Genomic DNA, 13,375 nt, shown 5'->3' on the forward strand with positions numbered 1-13,375 from the left:
TGTACCACATTCAGACTGTGAGCGTGTTTTCAGTGAAGTTCCCAAGTAAAAGGAACAATGCAGTCATCACTGTCAAACGGTCCTACTTTTGTAGGAGGACAGAAGGAGTGTCAGGACTTTCTGGGAGATGCTGCCATGCAGACAAGGTGGGTAGCTTTGGATTGGGCTGTGTCTCATGCTGTCTTGGGCCATCTTGATGTGGGGTTGGAGACACAGCTCTTCTACACTCATTTGAGAATGAACAACCATTCTTGGAACATTTTCTCAAATATTAAACTTTTTGTACAAAACATTATTACATGGTGCTTTTAACATATCTGAAAAGCTTTATTTCTATGCCATGGAAGTTCTATGTAATGTACCACTAGTACACACAAAAGCATGTTCAAAGGATGTGGTTTCTAGTTGGAAAAGAGCAAATGTTCATACTCAACGTAAGTCATATGTTCCTCAGCCCAGCATCTTATTCCTTTATGCTTGCCAGCAGGAAACTAGTCATTTTCCACACAAAGCAATTGTATCAGGCTGTCTAGAGCAGCTTCAATTCCAAGTGCTCCTAGCAGGCTTCGGAAACTCAGAGGAGCAGTTTCTATGACCCTGTTCTTGTCCAGCTCCAGGGCTGTGAAGAAAACACATTTGGTAAGAAACCTTGCAGTGTCTGTCTAATAAGACCTTTCCTCCCCAACAGCCATGCATGGGATGCTCTAGAGACAGGGTGGGGAAGACCAAGGAGCGCTGTCACCTGTAATCTGATGGAGAAAATGCCTTGCTTCACACGGCCTGGAAAGGCCTCAGGACAGCAGGCCTCTCTCCTGTGCTGTCTGGGTAGTTACTGATTAAAGTATGTTAAAAGGTGATCTACAAAGTACATTAATGACAATTTCAACTTCTGATTCTTCCCATGTAAACTCTCTGTTGAGTATACTGAGAAGTCTTCCGGAAAGGGTATCCATGCACACGGAGACCTACCTCTCTCTGGGACTTTGGTGAGAAGATCCAGCTTCGGGAAAACCTTCCCTTCCTCATCTATTTGTATCCTCCAAACAATCACCAGTTCAAACCTGAAAAAAAGGCAGTGTTTGGTGCTCTTGGAATTTAGAAAGATTAGCCTGAGCATGTGGTCTCTGCTGGCCAGGCTCACCTGCTGGCCAGGCTCACCTTCTCCTAAGGACCTCTCCCCACAAAGGGAGGTGTGTGATTAGTTCCATAGGACAGTTTGCAAACTTGGGCCACAGCAAGAAGCTCTGAATCCACACCATGGCAAATATCAATATGATAAGTAATGGGACAGGCAACAGGATGTTCCTGTGGTAGTGTTGGGGCAGTATACTTTGAAAATGATCTGAAATTGATAGAAAGCTGCACACACACTTTCTTCATGGTTGGAATTTTCTTATTCTAGGAGAAGCTCGTGTGCTATATGGCAGGAGAAACAGGAATGAAAAGCCCAAACCCTCAGGACCTGAGAAATACAGTCAGAACTCCTTACTGGAGGATGAGGCATGAGAAGAAGTGAACTACAGCCACATGACAAAGGCCAGCCCCAGCAGCTTGTGTAAGGAAGACCCTGCTCTAGAAGGCAGACTAGGTATGGTTAGGCTGTTGATCTAGGTCCTGAGGAACAGACGGGCACATCTGTCAACACAAAGGAAGAAGAGTGAGAGTGACTGTGGGAGGGTGCTGCCTGGAGTCTGCGGTGCCCAGTGCAGAGGTGCCCAGTGCAGAGGTGCCCCTGCTTCTCTGGGCTTCTCTGAGGCTCTGGTGACCTGACTTCCTATGGCTGCCCCTGTCATAACCGCCCCCCCCAGACAGACATACAGACACACACACACACACACACACCCACACCCTACCCATCTACCCGCCTATCTACCTCTCTACCTTCTCTTGGCCATCCAAGGGCCCTGAAGAGAAATGCCTCTTGCTGTGCCAGGCCAGCATTCAGCTCCTCAGACCTGCATTCCTTCCTACCTTCGCTCTCCCTTCATGGCTACTCCGCAGCCCAGCTGCCCACTGTTGGGGGTATCTGCTGTGATTCCACCCATTTCTCCACGTGATACTCTTTAGTCTTCCTTGGGTAGTTTCTTAGCCTCTCCTATGGACAGTCCTGGTTCCAGGACTTACTGCTGCACGAACTTACCCTGGCTGTCTGGCACTGCGGATCTCCATGCAGTGGGAACAGGTGCCCTCTGAGAGGTACACGCTCTCTGGGTACTTCTCCTGTATGTGAAAATAAATGGTTAAGTCTGATCTATCCAGAAGAAATAGCATCCTGAAAGCCAGCAGACAAATTCTGGAGCCTGAAATGGAGGTGTTCTCTGTGCTATTTGCTGGTGCCTGCTGTACTGTGCCCACTCCTGTCCTTACCTATTCTGTCACCCAGGAGCTTATGGCTGCCCCTTTCCAGTTTCACTGTATTTCTGCCTGCCTAGCACTTGGTCCAGCTCCTTGTCAACTCCTTCTCAGGACCTGGATGAGCACTACATCCCTCAAGCTAGTGTTTGAAGGGTTTTGCACAATGGAGACTTATTCTATGTCAGCAAAGCCTTTTGAATTGAGGCTCTTGTGGGTACTGGCTGCTATCCTGCTATAGCAAGTCTGTCCATCCTCACAACTCACCCAGATAAGCTTCTGCCCTTGAATCCTTGACATGGGCCAGGCCCCACCCAGGTGCCCACACTGTAGTGGAGGGTCCAGGCTCCCATTGTGATAGGAAAAGTATGTGGTTTGGTGTCGACTTCATGGTGAGACCTGTACTATTCCTGGTTTCAGTGTTCTGTCTATAGAGAACAGGAATGGGTTGAATGTCACAGATTTCTAGGTGTGTCATTCTAGAGTAGGTATGGTTCCTCAGATAGTATGACTGCTCTGGACATGTCTGAATGCTTGTTTTCCACAGCAGGATCTAGGAGGCTCTAGCATATCAGAACTGATACACTCATTTATATCACCATGACAACAAAGCTTGTTTTCCAGGTATCTGAATGGAAGACAAATAGAACTGATGTGCATAGCAGTGGCCCCTTTAGTTTGTTCTTGTACAAAGAGACTACAGGGTTAGAGGATAAAGAACAATCTTGAGGTTACCATCATCATGAGATGTTAAGGTTTCAAGGCCACCTTTGAAGGGTCCTTCCATGTATCCCCTCAGTACCTGAAGAGGAGATGCTTCCTAGGGTTATATACCTAAGTCAAGCAGGGACTGTGAGGTGCAGCTGTTCTGGGGCAGCCGGAGAGCTACTGTCACCAAGGGCTAGCCTAGGTCCGTCAAATAAGGTTCCATGGGGACAAAGATGTATTACAACCCAGAAGAGAATACTATGCCTGGGTGAGCCACTTCTGGCATGGAAAGCCATGACTGCCAGCATCTATGCATGCAGCCACCAACAGAGAACACACCCAGACACCAGAGCTGGGGTGGGCTGGTGTGCTTCACAGATAATTACTAATTCAGCAGAACAAGATTTTAGGAGAAAAATGTATACCTAAGTGATTTCAGTGGAAAGTGTTGGTTGATGTTTAAACCTCAGGCTCTTCCAAATTAATAACAACTGTCTGAGGAACGTGAAGGAGTGTGTGTGAACGTGGCAGTTCAGCTTCCAGACTGTGCTTGGCAGCAGTACATGAGGCTCAAGGGAGTGCTGGGGCTTGGGCTGGCTCCAAGGTGGGGCCTGAGGCTTGGCCTTCAAGCAAGAGGGAGCCGATTTCCACTCCTTAGGCCTCTCTGCCGCATGAGCAAAAGGAAGACTCAAATTAGATGCTTTCACTAAAAAGTATACTCTTAGCTCATATGATGCGGACAGGAGTACTGACATTGGGCAGAGGGCAGGCATTCAGACACGTGCTTCAGGAAAGCTGGGACTCAAAAGCTCCCATGTAAGTTAAGGTTGCTGCATTTAGCCAACTTCATTCCTTGCCTGATCACCTCAGCTCTAGAACAAAGTGGGGAGCAGGAAGGAATTAAAAACTGACAGCCTGAGTAGAACCCAAGAATAGCAGCCTTATTATAGTTACCAATACAAGTGCCATTCTTTTTTTTTTCCCTTAAATTATTTATTTATTTATTTGTTTTGTTTTTTTCAATACAGGGTTTCTCTGTGTAGCTCTGTGCCTTTCCTGGAACTCGCTTTGTAGACCAGGCTGGCCTCGAACTCACAGAGATCCGCCTGCCTCAGCCTCCCAAGTGCTGGGATTAAAGGCGTGCACCACCAATGCCCAGCTTAAATAATTTATTTTATGTGCATTGGTGTTTTACCTACATGTATGTCTGTGTGAGGTGCTGGATCCCTGGAGCTGGAATTATAGACAGTTGGGAGCTGCAATGCGTGTACTGGGAATTTAACCTGGGTACTCTGGAAGAGTGGCCAGTACTTTTAACCTTTGAGTCATCTCTCGAACCCCGTAATGCCATTCTTAATGACAAAGACATAGGAGACTTTGAGGGGGAAGGCAGAAGAGCTGTAATAAATGATCAAACTAACTATGCGAAGTGTTCTTTAAGCCTGGGATCACTTAGGTTTTTTGTTTTTATTTTTCAGACAGGGTTTCTCTGTGTAACCCTGGCTGTCCTCAAACTTGAGATCTGCTTGCCTCTGCCTCCTAAGTGCAGAGATTAAAGGTGTGCACCACCACCTCCCAGCTGTGATCAGCTAGTTTTAAGAGTGACAGGAAACTTGAGATAATTACTATATTTGACTTTGATAAAGGGAGGAGTTAATCATGGTCTGAAAAGGCAGGGATGTACATGTTGTATCTTAGATTGTATTCAATGAAATCCAGTAAGATAACAAAAATGTTCATCAGAAACTATCCACTAAACACATTCTTCCATCAATAAAGCCAAGGCCCAGACATGGGAAGTACCTGGCCAGGCTTTGGAAGGACAGTTTTGGACATGTTCTGTCTAGTGCACAGGTGGACTCTGCATGTCAGCAGATGCTCTGGTGGATAGAGGACGATAGAAGCCTGTGTGTCTTCAGATGTCACCAGGAAGGCTGTTCTGGAGGTGGCTGTTAGAGCAGCCTCATGCACACTAACCAGCTGGCTCTTGTGTTTCCATTCCAGGGTCCCAGGCTCCCTGGCTCTCCAGGAGTGCTGGGCCTGAGTGCCACTGAGCAATGTGGAGGCTGTGTGTTTACGCAGCTGTGTGCCATATGGTGGAATTTGCATGGAAAAACAAAAACAAAACCCTGGTGTTTACAGTAGAGGAAGGGAGTGGTGTAGCTGGCTATTTGATATCTAGCCATTTTACACTTGACACCCAGGGTATTGAGGCACTGGCTGACTGGAGTGCAAAGGAGCTATATTTTAATAGAGCTTTATAGGGCTGCCTTGCTATGCTTCTGCCATACTGGCTCAATACCATAGAAAAGTGACATCACCTCCCCTCTACTAAGTTTCCATGGGAGCCAATTGGAATCGGGGAGTCTCATGGACAACTTGGAATTTCACAGATGTCAGTTCATCTTGACTTCAAAAGATCATGCCTAAACAATTGAATGATTTAAAAAAAAAAACCTCATACTAGCATATTAAAACAACTAGAACACAATTTTAGTATATTCCCAAGGTGGTACAACTATACCACTTTGTAATTCCCAAATGTTTTCTTTACTCTGTAAGGAAACTCTTGTGGCTTTTAGGTATTGTCCCAGCACAGAATTAGGTAAACACTGATATATTTCTGCTATAGATTTCCTGTTCTGGACATTTTAGACAAGTAGAACTCTATTGCGTGAAACTTTTTTGGTGATACGCTTTTATTTAATATATTTTCAAGGCCCACCCACTACCTTAAATGACCAGTTAATATTATAGTATGTAGATAGATCAATTACTACAGTGTATCTGTTTATTAATAGATAATGGATTTTTACCTTTTGCCTATTGGAAATAATACTATTTATTGTTATGAATATAACACATTTATATTCTTAACATTATTATTAGTTTTTTTTTTTTTTTGAACCAGAGTCTCTCTATGGTCCTGGCTGCCCTGGAATTTACTATGGAGACCAGGCTGGCCTCAGACTCAGAGATCTGCCTGTCTCTGCTTCCAGAATGCTGGGACTAAAGGTTTGAGCCCCGATGCCAGGCTCTATTATTATTTGGAGACAGGGTTTCACACTGTAGGTCTGTCTGGCCTGGAACTAATTATGTAGACCAGGTTGGTCTTGAACTCACAGAGATTGGCCTGCCTTTGCCCCACAGGTGCTGAGATTAAAGGAGTTTATTTAGTTCAAATGATGTGTATGTGTATACTCATATGCATGTATGTGGGTACCTGTGGAGGCTAATGACATTGGATTCCCTGGAGCTGGAGTTACAGGTAGTTTTGAGCCACCTGGTAAGAGTGCTAGGAACCAAATGGGTCCTCTACAAGAACACTACACACTTTTAAACACTGAGCCATTTCTCCAGCCTTTTGTATGCATTTTTGTGTGAACATCTGATTTCAGGGAACTGCCTGTCATGTGTTTGCACTGTCAGCCATTGGAGGAGCTACCAAACTTGACTGTTGATGATTTACTTGTGCTGTTCCTTTAGCAGCTAGGTTTTGATTTCCCTACATCTTTGCCAACTATTACTTACCAAACATTCTTTGAAATTATAGGCATCCTATTAGCTGTGAGTCACTTAACAGATATATGACATTCAAAAAGTATCTCCCACCTTCTTTTCAAGACAGGGTCTCACTCTCGAGTGCTGCATTGCATTTCAGGTGTGCACCACCAGACCCAGTCCTACTTTCTTAGCTGTGTAACTTGAAGCATAAAGTTTTGAGTTTGAAGGCTGGAAAGATGAGTCGGTGGGTAAAGACACCTGACTTCAGTCTTTGGGATTCACATGGTGGAGAGAACTGAGTCCTGAAAGCTGTGCACCCTGGCATGCATGCATGCACTCACTCTCACACAGACACAGACACACACAGACACAGACACACACACACATACACACTATGCGTTCCACCCTGTTTATTGAGACAGGGTTTGTCACCGAGACTTAGTGATTGCCATTTAGCTAGCTATGCTGGCAGCAGGTTCCAGGGATCCTCCTGTTTCTGCCTCCCCAGTGCTGGGATTACAAGTGTGCACTACCGCACATGCGCAGCTTTTAAGAAACAGATTTATTTTTCATTTTATGTGTATGGGTGTTTTGCCTGCATGCGTGTACCACATGCATGCCTGATGTCCATGTAGGTCAGGAAAGGGCATCAGATTCCCTGGACCTAGAGCTGTAAAAGCATATGGTTAGCTGCCTTATGGTGCTGGGAATCAAATCTGGATCCTCTGCAAAAAACAAATGTTCTTAACTGCTGAGCCATCTCTCCAGCTCCCAGACATTTGTTTTGTTTTTCAAGACAGGGTTTCTCCGTGTAACCCTGGTTGTCCTGGAACTTACTCTGTAGTCCAGGCTGGCCTCAAACTCAGAAATCCACCTACCTCTGCCTCTGCCTCCTAAGTGCTAGGATTAAAGGCATGTACCATCACATTTTTAAAAAATGTGTGTTTTGGGGTCCTCATACTTATATGACAAGTATTTTACCAAGTGAGCCAGTCACAAGATCATATATAGATTGATGTTTAATTGTTGGTGAGATGTTTTGAGTCTTAAAATTAGCTTTTTGACAGACTTTTGTTTTGTTCTGTGTGAAAGGAGACAGTTTTATCCTCTGGCCTATAAACCATTCCAGAACCAACTGTTGAGCCCTTTTGCTTCTTCATTGTCCTAGCTCTGTTTACATTTCAGTCACTTGCTATTTTGAAAGCTAGCCTTTTACAGAGAGACGTGTGCTCAGTAAGCTTCTACTGTGGGCAAAGCTCTCCTGACTCTCTGGGACTAATACTTGGACAACTGGGTATCTTCATATAAAAAGGGACACCATACACAAAAGTTTAAATGAATATGTGCGTCAGAGACATAACATAAAGAGCTGAAGTTATAAACCTAAAATGCCGTGGTAGAAAATCTTTGTAATCAGGGTTAGCTAAAGATTTATCAGATACAAAGTGAAAAGCAGTGACTATGGGAGAGATCTAATTGTCTCTTCGGTAAACTGGTTTCATCATAACTGGGAACTCTTAAAAAGTCATTGTAAAGACACAGAGCAGCCTTAGATTGAGTGAAAATATTAACAAAAAGATGTGTAAAGAACATTTATGTGGGCTGGAAAGATGGCTTAGAGGTTAAGAGCACTGACTGCTCTTCCAGATGTCCTGAGTTCAATTCCCAGCACCCACATGGTGGCTCACAACCATCTGTAATGAGATCTTGTACCTTCTTCTGTATACATAATAAATAAATCTTTAAATAATAATAATAAAAAAGAACATTTATGCTAGGCATTGGTGGCACACGCCTTTAATCCCAGCACTCGGGAGGCAGAGGCAGATGGATCTCTATGAATTTGAGGCCAGCCTGGGCTACAGAGTTCTACACACAGAAACCCTGTCTTGAAAAGAAACAATAACAAAATTACAACTGATAGATCAACAGCTGGATGTGGTGATGCACACCTACAATCTCAACCTTTCTACCACCTGAAGGCTGAGGCAGGCAGATTACATATTTGGTACCAGCCTGGACTGCACTGTCTCAAAGAACAAACAATCCACTTTTAAATGACTGACAAAGGATAAAGATGATCACATAAGCATATGGCAGGAAAGGAGCATCACTGGTCATTAACGCAAATGCAAATTTAAACTGCAGTCAAGATGACTGGTAATGGAGCTTTGATAAGAGTCCCGCTCAGACCACAGTGACTGCTGGGGGGCTAGGGGGCCAGCACAGCCTCTCTGCTGGGGATAATGAGCCTTGGTTCCCAGCTTAGTCATTTGTTGGCTGGGTAACTTTGAGAAGTCACTTTTAAACTGTTAGCCTCGCTAGTGTTCAGTTTGAATAGTTTAGAGTTGACAGAAATTGCATGTGGACATGGAGATGCTGACTTTATACACTTCCTCACCCTGCTTCCCTTTAAGGACACTTCTATATTCTGGACTGCTCAAGCCAGAATGTGTCCCCTTCCAGTGTCTCAGCTGCCTATAGTATCCCCTCTCCTCGATCCCTGCAGACTTCAAGTCAGAAACGAAACATGACAGAGTAGGCACTGCATCCGTCTGACAGGAGCTCATGTGACTCTGGGCCTAAGGCAAGGCTGGCAGACACCACCACGGTCCGTTTAGTTAGTATGGCATGTGAATCAGGCTCACGCTCCCTTGGCTGTGTTTCAGATTGTCGTTATAGCAAGCAAAGGTTTAGCAATTCTAGAGTAACTCTGGAGAAGAAATCCTCTCACCACAGTCTTCTGAACTGACCCAACCAACCCCTCCAGCATCAGAAGCCCATTTTGGTAGCCGGGCGGTGGTGGCGCACGCCTTTAATCCCAGCACTCGGGAGGCAGAGCCAGGCGGATCTCTGTGAGTTCGAGGCCAGCCTGGGCTACCAAGTGAGTCCCAGGAAAGGCGCAAAGCTACACAGAGAAACCCTGTCTCGAAAAACCAAAAAAAAAAAAAAAAAAAAAAAAAGAAGCCCATTTTGGAAATGTTCAGATTAGCACAACCACCCAAAGGGAAGCACAGTTACATACCTGTGGTGATATTTTGTTTGTGCTCTTAACAAATAAAGCTTGCCTGGAGATCAGAATGTGGAACTAGCCACTAGTTAACCATAGAGGCCAGGTAATGGTGGCACACACCTTTGATCCCAGCACTTGGGATCTCATGCCTTTGATCCTAGCACTAGGGAGGTGGAGACAGGAAGTGATATGGCTGGGTGGAGAGAGGAATCTAAGGTGGGAGGAGACAGGAGCTCAGCCCTTTCCGGCTGAGGAGCTGGCAATGTAAGAGGTGGCTGTGGCTTGCTCCTTTGATCTTTCAGCATTTAGCCCAATATCTGCCTCCAGGTTTTTATTATCAAGACCAATTAGGATTTGCGCTACACATACAATCCAACTCAAGTGCTGACCCCTGCCCTGGCTGACAGACTGTATAGACAGTGCTGGCCTGTAAGTCCTTTGATTACATAGAGAATGGAAAGACTGACTATTCCCAGGGCTTTTAAGCCATTTTTCTCTAGAACTATATTTTTTCAAGTAAACATCCCATGAAGCAGTACAAACAGAGTTGAATGAAGTAGCTGTGTTGCCAGATTACATCCTCCAAACCATATTATCCTAACTTTCCTGGACTTGGTCCTATGATCTGAGACACAAAAACACTGGCCCAGCCACAAAGTCTGCACCAAGTCTTCTGAGTTGTAGAAACAATGGGGCACAGCTACTCACTGGTTCACCTCACTCATCTGACTCCCAACAGAGGTCTGATGTCATCATTAGAGGAAATAGGGCATTGAGAAAGAGCTGCTCAGGACCATTGCTGGAACCATCCATGAAAATAACTGGGAACTGTAGAGGAGGTCCATGATGAATATTGCCTATCCAGAGGGACTTCACAAATATACACCAAGTGTTGCTCACAGAAGCAGACAATAGAACAATCTCTATTCCAGGCTCATGGGTCATAAACCCAGGAAAGTCACAATGTCATCACAGCACCAATGGTCATGAGCAAAACCAAAGCTCCAGGGGAAGCCTGTCCAACCTAGGTGTGATTTGTGGTCATCTAAGCCTGCAGATGGCTTAGAACCTTATCTGGGATTGTTGCCAAACATTTTCCAAGTGCAGAACCCAAAGGGTGGACCCCACTCTCACACTCTTGGTCTCTTCCCCTACTCTTATGAACCTCCTGTGGCTATACAGATTTCAGAAGAACTGGGGGAACTTAGATTGGGAAGAGACCTACTATATTGGAATTATATTGCAACAACATTTTTAAACTGAAGACTTGGGGAATCTTAAGAACAAGAAAGGAAGCATGGCTTTCCAGCTGGTGGCACCAGGGTAAAGGAGAGTAAAGGCTAATCCTATGCAAATGAGACTACAGACTGCAAGTCATCCCATGCCCTCCTGGGATGGGTTCTGTATGGCTTCCAGGCTAAGGACAGTTGAAAACATTCAAAGGACTTAAAGATGCATGAAAATGACCTGAAAGTCAGCTCTGAGTACCCACAACGATACCTCACTGGCACAGTTACACACATTCACTGAAGTTCACAGTCTGTGCTATGGTAGTCGAACTCAGGGGTCGGCTGTCTTAGTCACTGTTCTATTGCTGTGAAGAGACACTGTGATCAAGGCAACTGTTACAAAAGAAAACATTGAACTGGGGGCTTGCTTACAGTTTTAGAGGCTTAGTCCATTATCATCATGATGGGGAACATGGCAGTACACAGACATGGTGCTGGAGAAGAAGCTCAGAGTTCTATATCTTTATCTGCAGGGAGCAGGGAGAGAGAGAGAGAGAGAGAGAGAGAGAGAGAGAGAGAGAGAGAGAGAGAGAGAGAGAGAGAACGAGAACGAACTAGACCTGGCATGGGTCTTTGAAACCTCAAAGCCCACCCTCAGTGACACACTCTTCCAACAAGGCCACATTTCCTATTCCTCAAATAGTGTCACACCCTGATGACTAAGCATTTGAGTATATGAGCCTATAGGGGCCATTCTTATTCAAGACACCACAGTGGATATGAGGCAGGTGAATTAAGAGAAAGGGAAAGCTGCCCTTTATCCTGGGGTCGAGTGTGCTTTCCACTGGCTCAGGTCTAAGAAGCTTCAGTAGAACTGATAAGGGAGAGAGGTAAGAAGCTTGCCTTCCTAAAGACATCTGTAGCTGGATGGTGGTGGCACATGCCTTTAATCCCAGCACCCAGAGGCAGAACCAGGCAGATCTTTGTGAATTGGAGGCCAGCCTGGTCTACAGAGTGAGTTCCAGGATAGCCAGGACTGTTTCACAGAGAAACCCTGTCTCGAAAAAACAAAACAAAACAAAAAAGACATCTCAAACATGGATGCTGAAAACAAACCATGCTTACTTAGGGCCAGGATATTGTGACCTTGAATTTAACCATATTAGCACTTTGCTTAACCTTTAAATTTTATTGTAAATTATATCTATTTAGCAGTATAACATAGAAAGCCACAGAATCATTCCTATAGTCATTATAATGACACCTTAGTATGACTCTCTTAAGAAGCCCACAGTCATGTCTGGAGCGTGCATCTCTAAGAGTTGATGTTCAAAAAAAAATTTTTTTTTTTTAAAGATTTATTTATTTATTATGTATACAGTGTTCTGCCTGCATGTGCCCCTGCACACCAGAAGAGGGCGCCAGATCTCATTACAGAAGGTTGTGAGCCACCATGTGGTTGCTGGGAATTGAACTCAGGACCTCTGGAAGAGCAGTCAGTGCTCCTAACCTCTGAGCTATTTCTCCAGCCCCGATGTTCAAAAATCTTAAGCTCATACTATCCCTTTTCTTTCTACCTTTTTTTTTTTTTTTTCGAGACAGGGTTTCTCTGTGTAGCTTTGCGCCTTTCCTGGAACTCACTCTGTAGACCAGGCTGGCCTCGAACTCACAGAGATCCGCCTGCCTCTGCCTACCGAGTGCTGGGATTAAAGGCGTGCGCCACCACCGCCCGGCTCTTTCTACCTTTTTTTCTAGCTTGTCCTCAAACACTTTTTTATGTAATCAAAGATCTGGCTTCCCTGACTGGAGGTCCCAAATGAAGAACTCCCCAGGCTTTGATCGCAGTGCTGCTCTGAGGCTCCGAGCCGCTGCTGACAAGAACACAGAGGCCCTCTGCCAAAAAGCCCTTTGAGTCAGGTAGCCCTGTGTGGAAGGCAGGGACTCAGGAAAATGCTCCCCTGTGTGTCTCTCTTGGGAGGAGCCTCTGTCACTCCAGGCAGTTCAGATGCTCCTAAGACTCAGATCTGCCAACTAGAGGCTGGAGATGGCCTGGCCTTGGGGGATGAGACCATGTTCTGTACACAAAGTCTAGTCTAGTCTATTTTCTCCATAGCGTTTTCTTTTAGGAACTGACCCTGGGAAACTCATCAAAGCATAGCCCCTTGCTACAGTCACTGGGATGCAGAGCAAAGCTCTTCGGAGCAGGAGCTCTGTTTGGCCTGTCAACAGCAGTCCCCAAGCCTGAGATGGACTTGCTTTCCTTTAACACCCTACAGGTGCCATTTCTGTGCCTTTCGAGTGTTACAAAGTGGTTCCTAACCCCTTAGGATGAATTCCTTTGTTTCCAGAACCATTGGTTTCTACTTCCTTAGAGCCTTCAGGTTTTGGTGGGGAGTAGGGTACATTTCACTCTAATTCAAGCAAAGCTATAAAAATTCCTCAAAAAGGAATTTTTATAATTTCCTATTTAAAATGCCTCTGTTTGTCTACAATCTTTGATACAGTGATTTCTTGATTTCTGTGTGGAGTCAAGACAGTGTGCCAGGCTAGCCTGTGAACACCTTATAGG

General features: G+C 45.0%; 2 protein-coding genes across 11 annotated transcripts in view; one reads left to right on the plus strand and one right to left on the minus strand.

The window, feature by feature from the left end:
* The window catches only part of Ippk (inositol-pentakisphosphate 2-kinase), a 71,058-nt gene that overhangs the window by 46,008 nt on the left and 11,675 nt on the right, over nucleotides 1-13,375 (plus strand). For 4 of the 9 annotated variants that reach the window (XR_013051633.1, XR_013051632.1, XM_042278453.2 and 1 more), the window contains exons 14-15: nucleotides 95-146; nucleotides 1,403-1,555. Coding sequence is in view for 5 of the 9 variants with exons in the window: in XM_042278453.2 (XP_042134387.1) it covers nucleotides 95-146; nucleotides 1,403-1,506 (156 nt within the window). In the remaining 4 variants the exon portion in view is untranslated. Of the gene's footprint in view, nucleotides 1-94; nucleotides 987-1,402; nucleotides 1,556-13,375 lie in introns of those variants that run through there. The other 5 variants (XR_013051634.1, XM_042278455.2, XM_076573310.1 and 2 more) reach the window with 2 other exon arrangements.
* Nucleotides 304-13,375, minus strand: part of Cenpp (centromere protein P) — a 210,215-nt gene continuing 197,143 nt past the window's right edge. Inside the window, exons 6-8 of one of the 2 annotated variants that reach the window (XM_006992281.4) lie at nucleotides 2,141-2,220; nucleotides 970-1,061; nucleotides 304-619 (exon numbers count right to left, since the gene is read on the minus strand). In XM_006992281.4, the coding sequence (XP_006992343.1) occupies nucleotides 492-619; nucleotides 970-1,061; nucleotides 2,141-2,220 (300 nt within the window). In that variant the 3' untranslated portion in view covers nucleotides 304-491. Of the gene's footprint in view, nucleotides 620-829; nucleotides 1,062-2,140; nucleotides 2,221-13,375 lie in introns of those variants that run through there. The other variant, XM_076573313.1, reaches the window with a different exon arrangement.

This window comes from Peromyscus maniculatus, chromosome 5, assembly GCF_049852395.1.
Source record: "Peromyscus maniculatus bairdii isolate BWxNUB_F1_BW_parent chromosome 5, HU_Pman_BW_mat_3.1, whole genome shotgun sequence".
Lineage (NCBI taxonomy): Eukaryota > Metazoa > Chordata > Mammalia > Rodentia > Cricetidae > Peromyscus > Peromyscus maniculatus.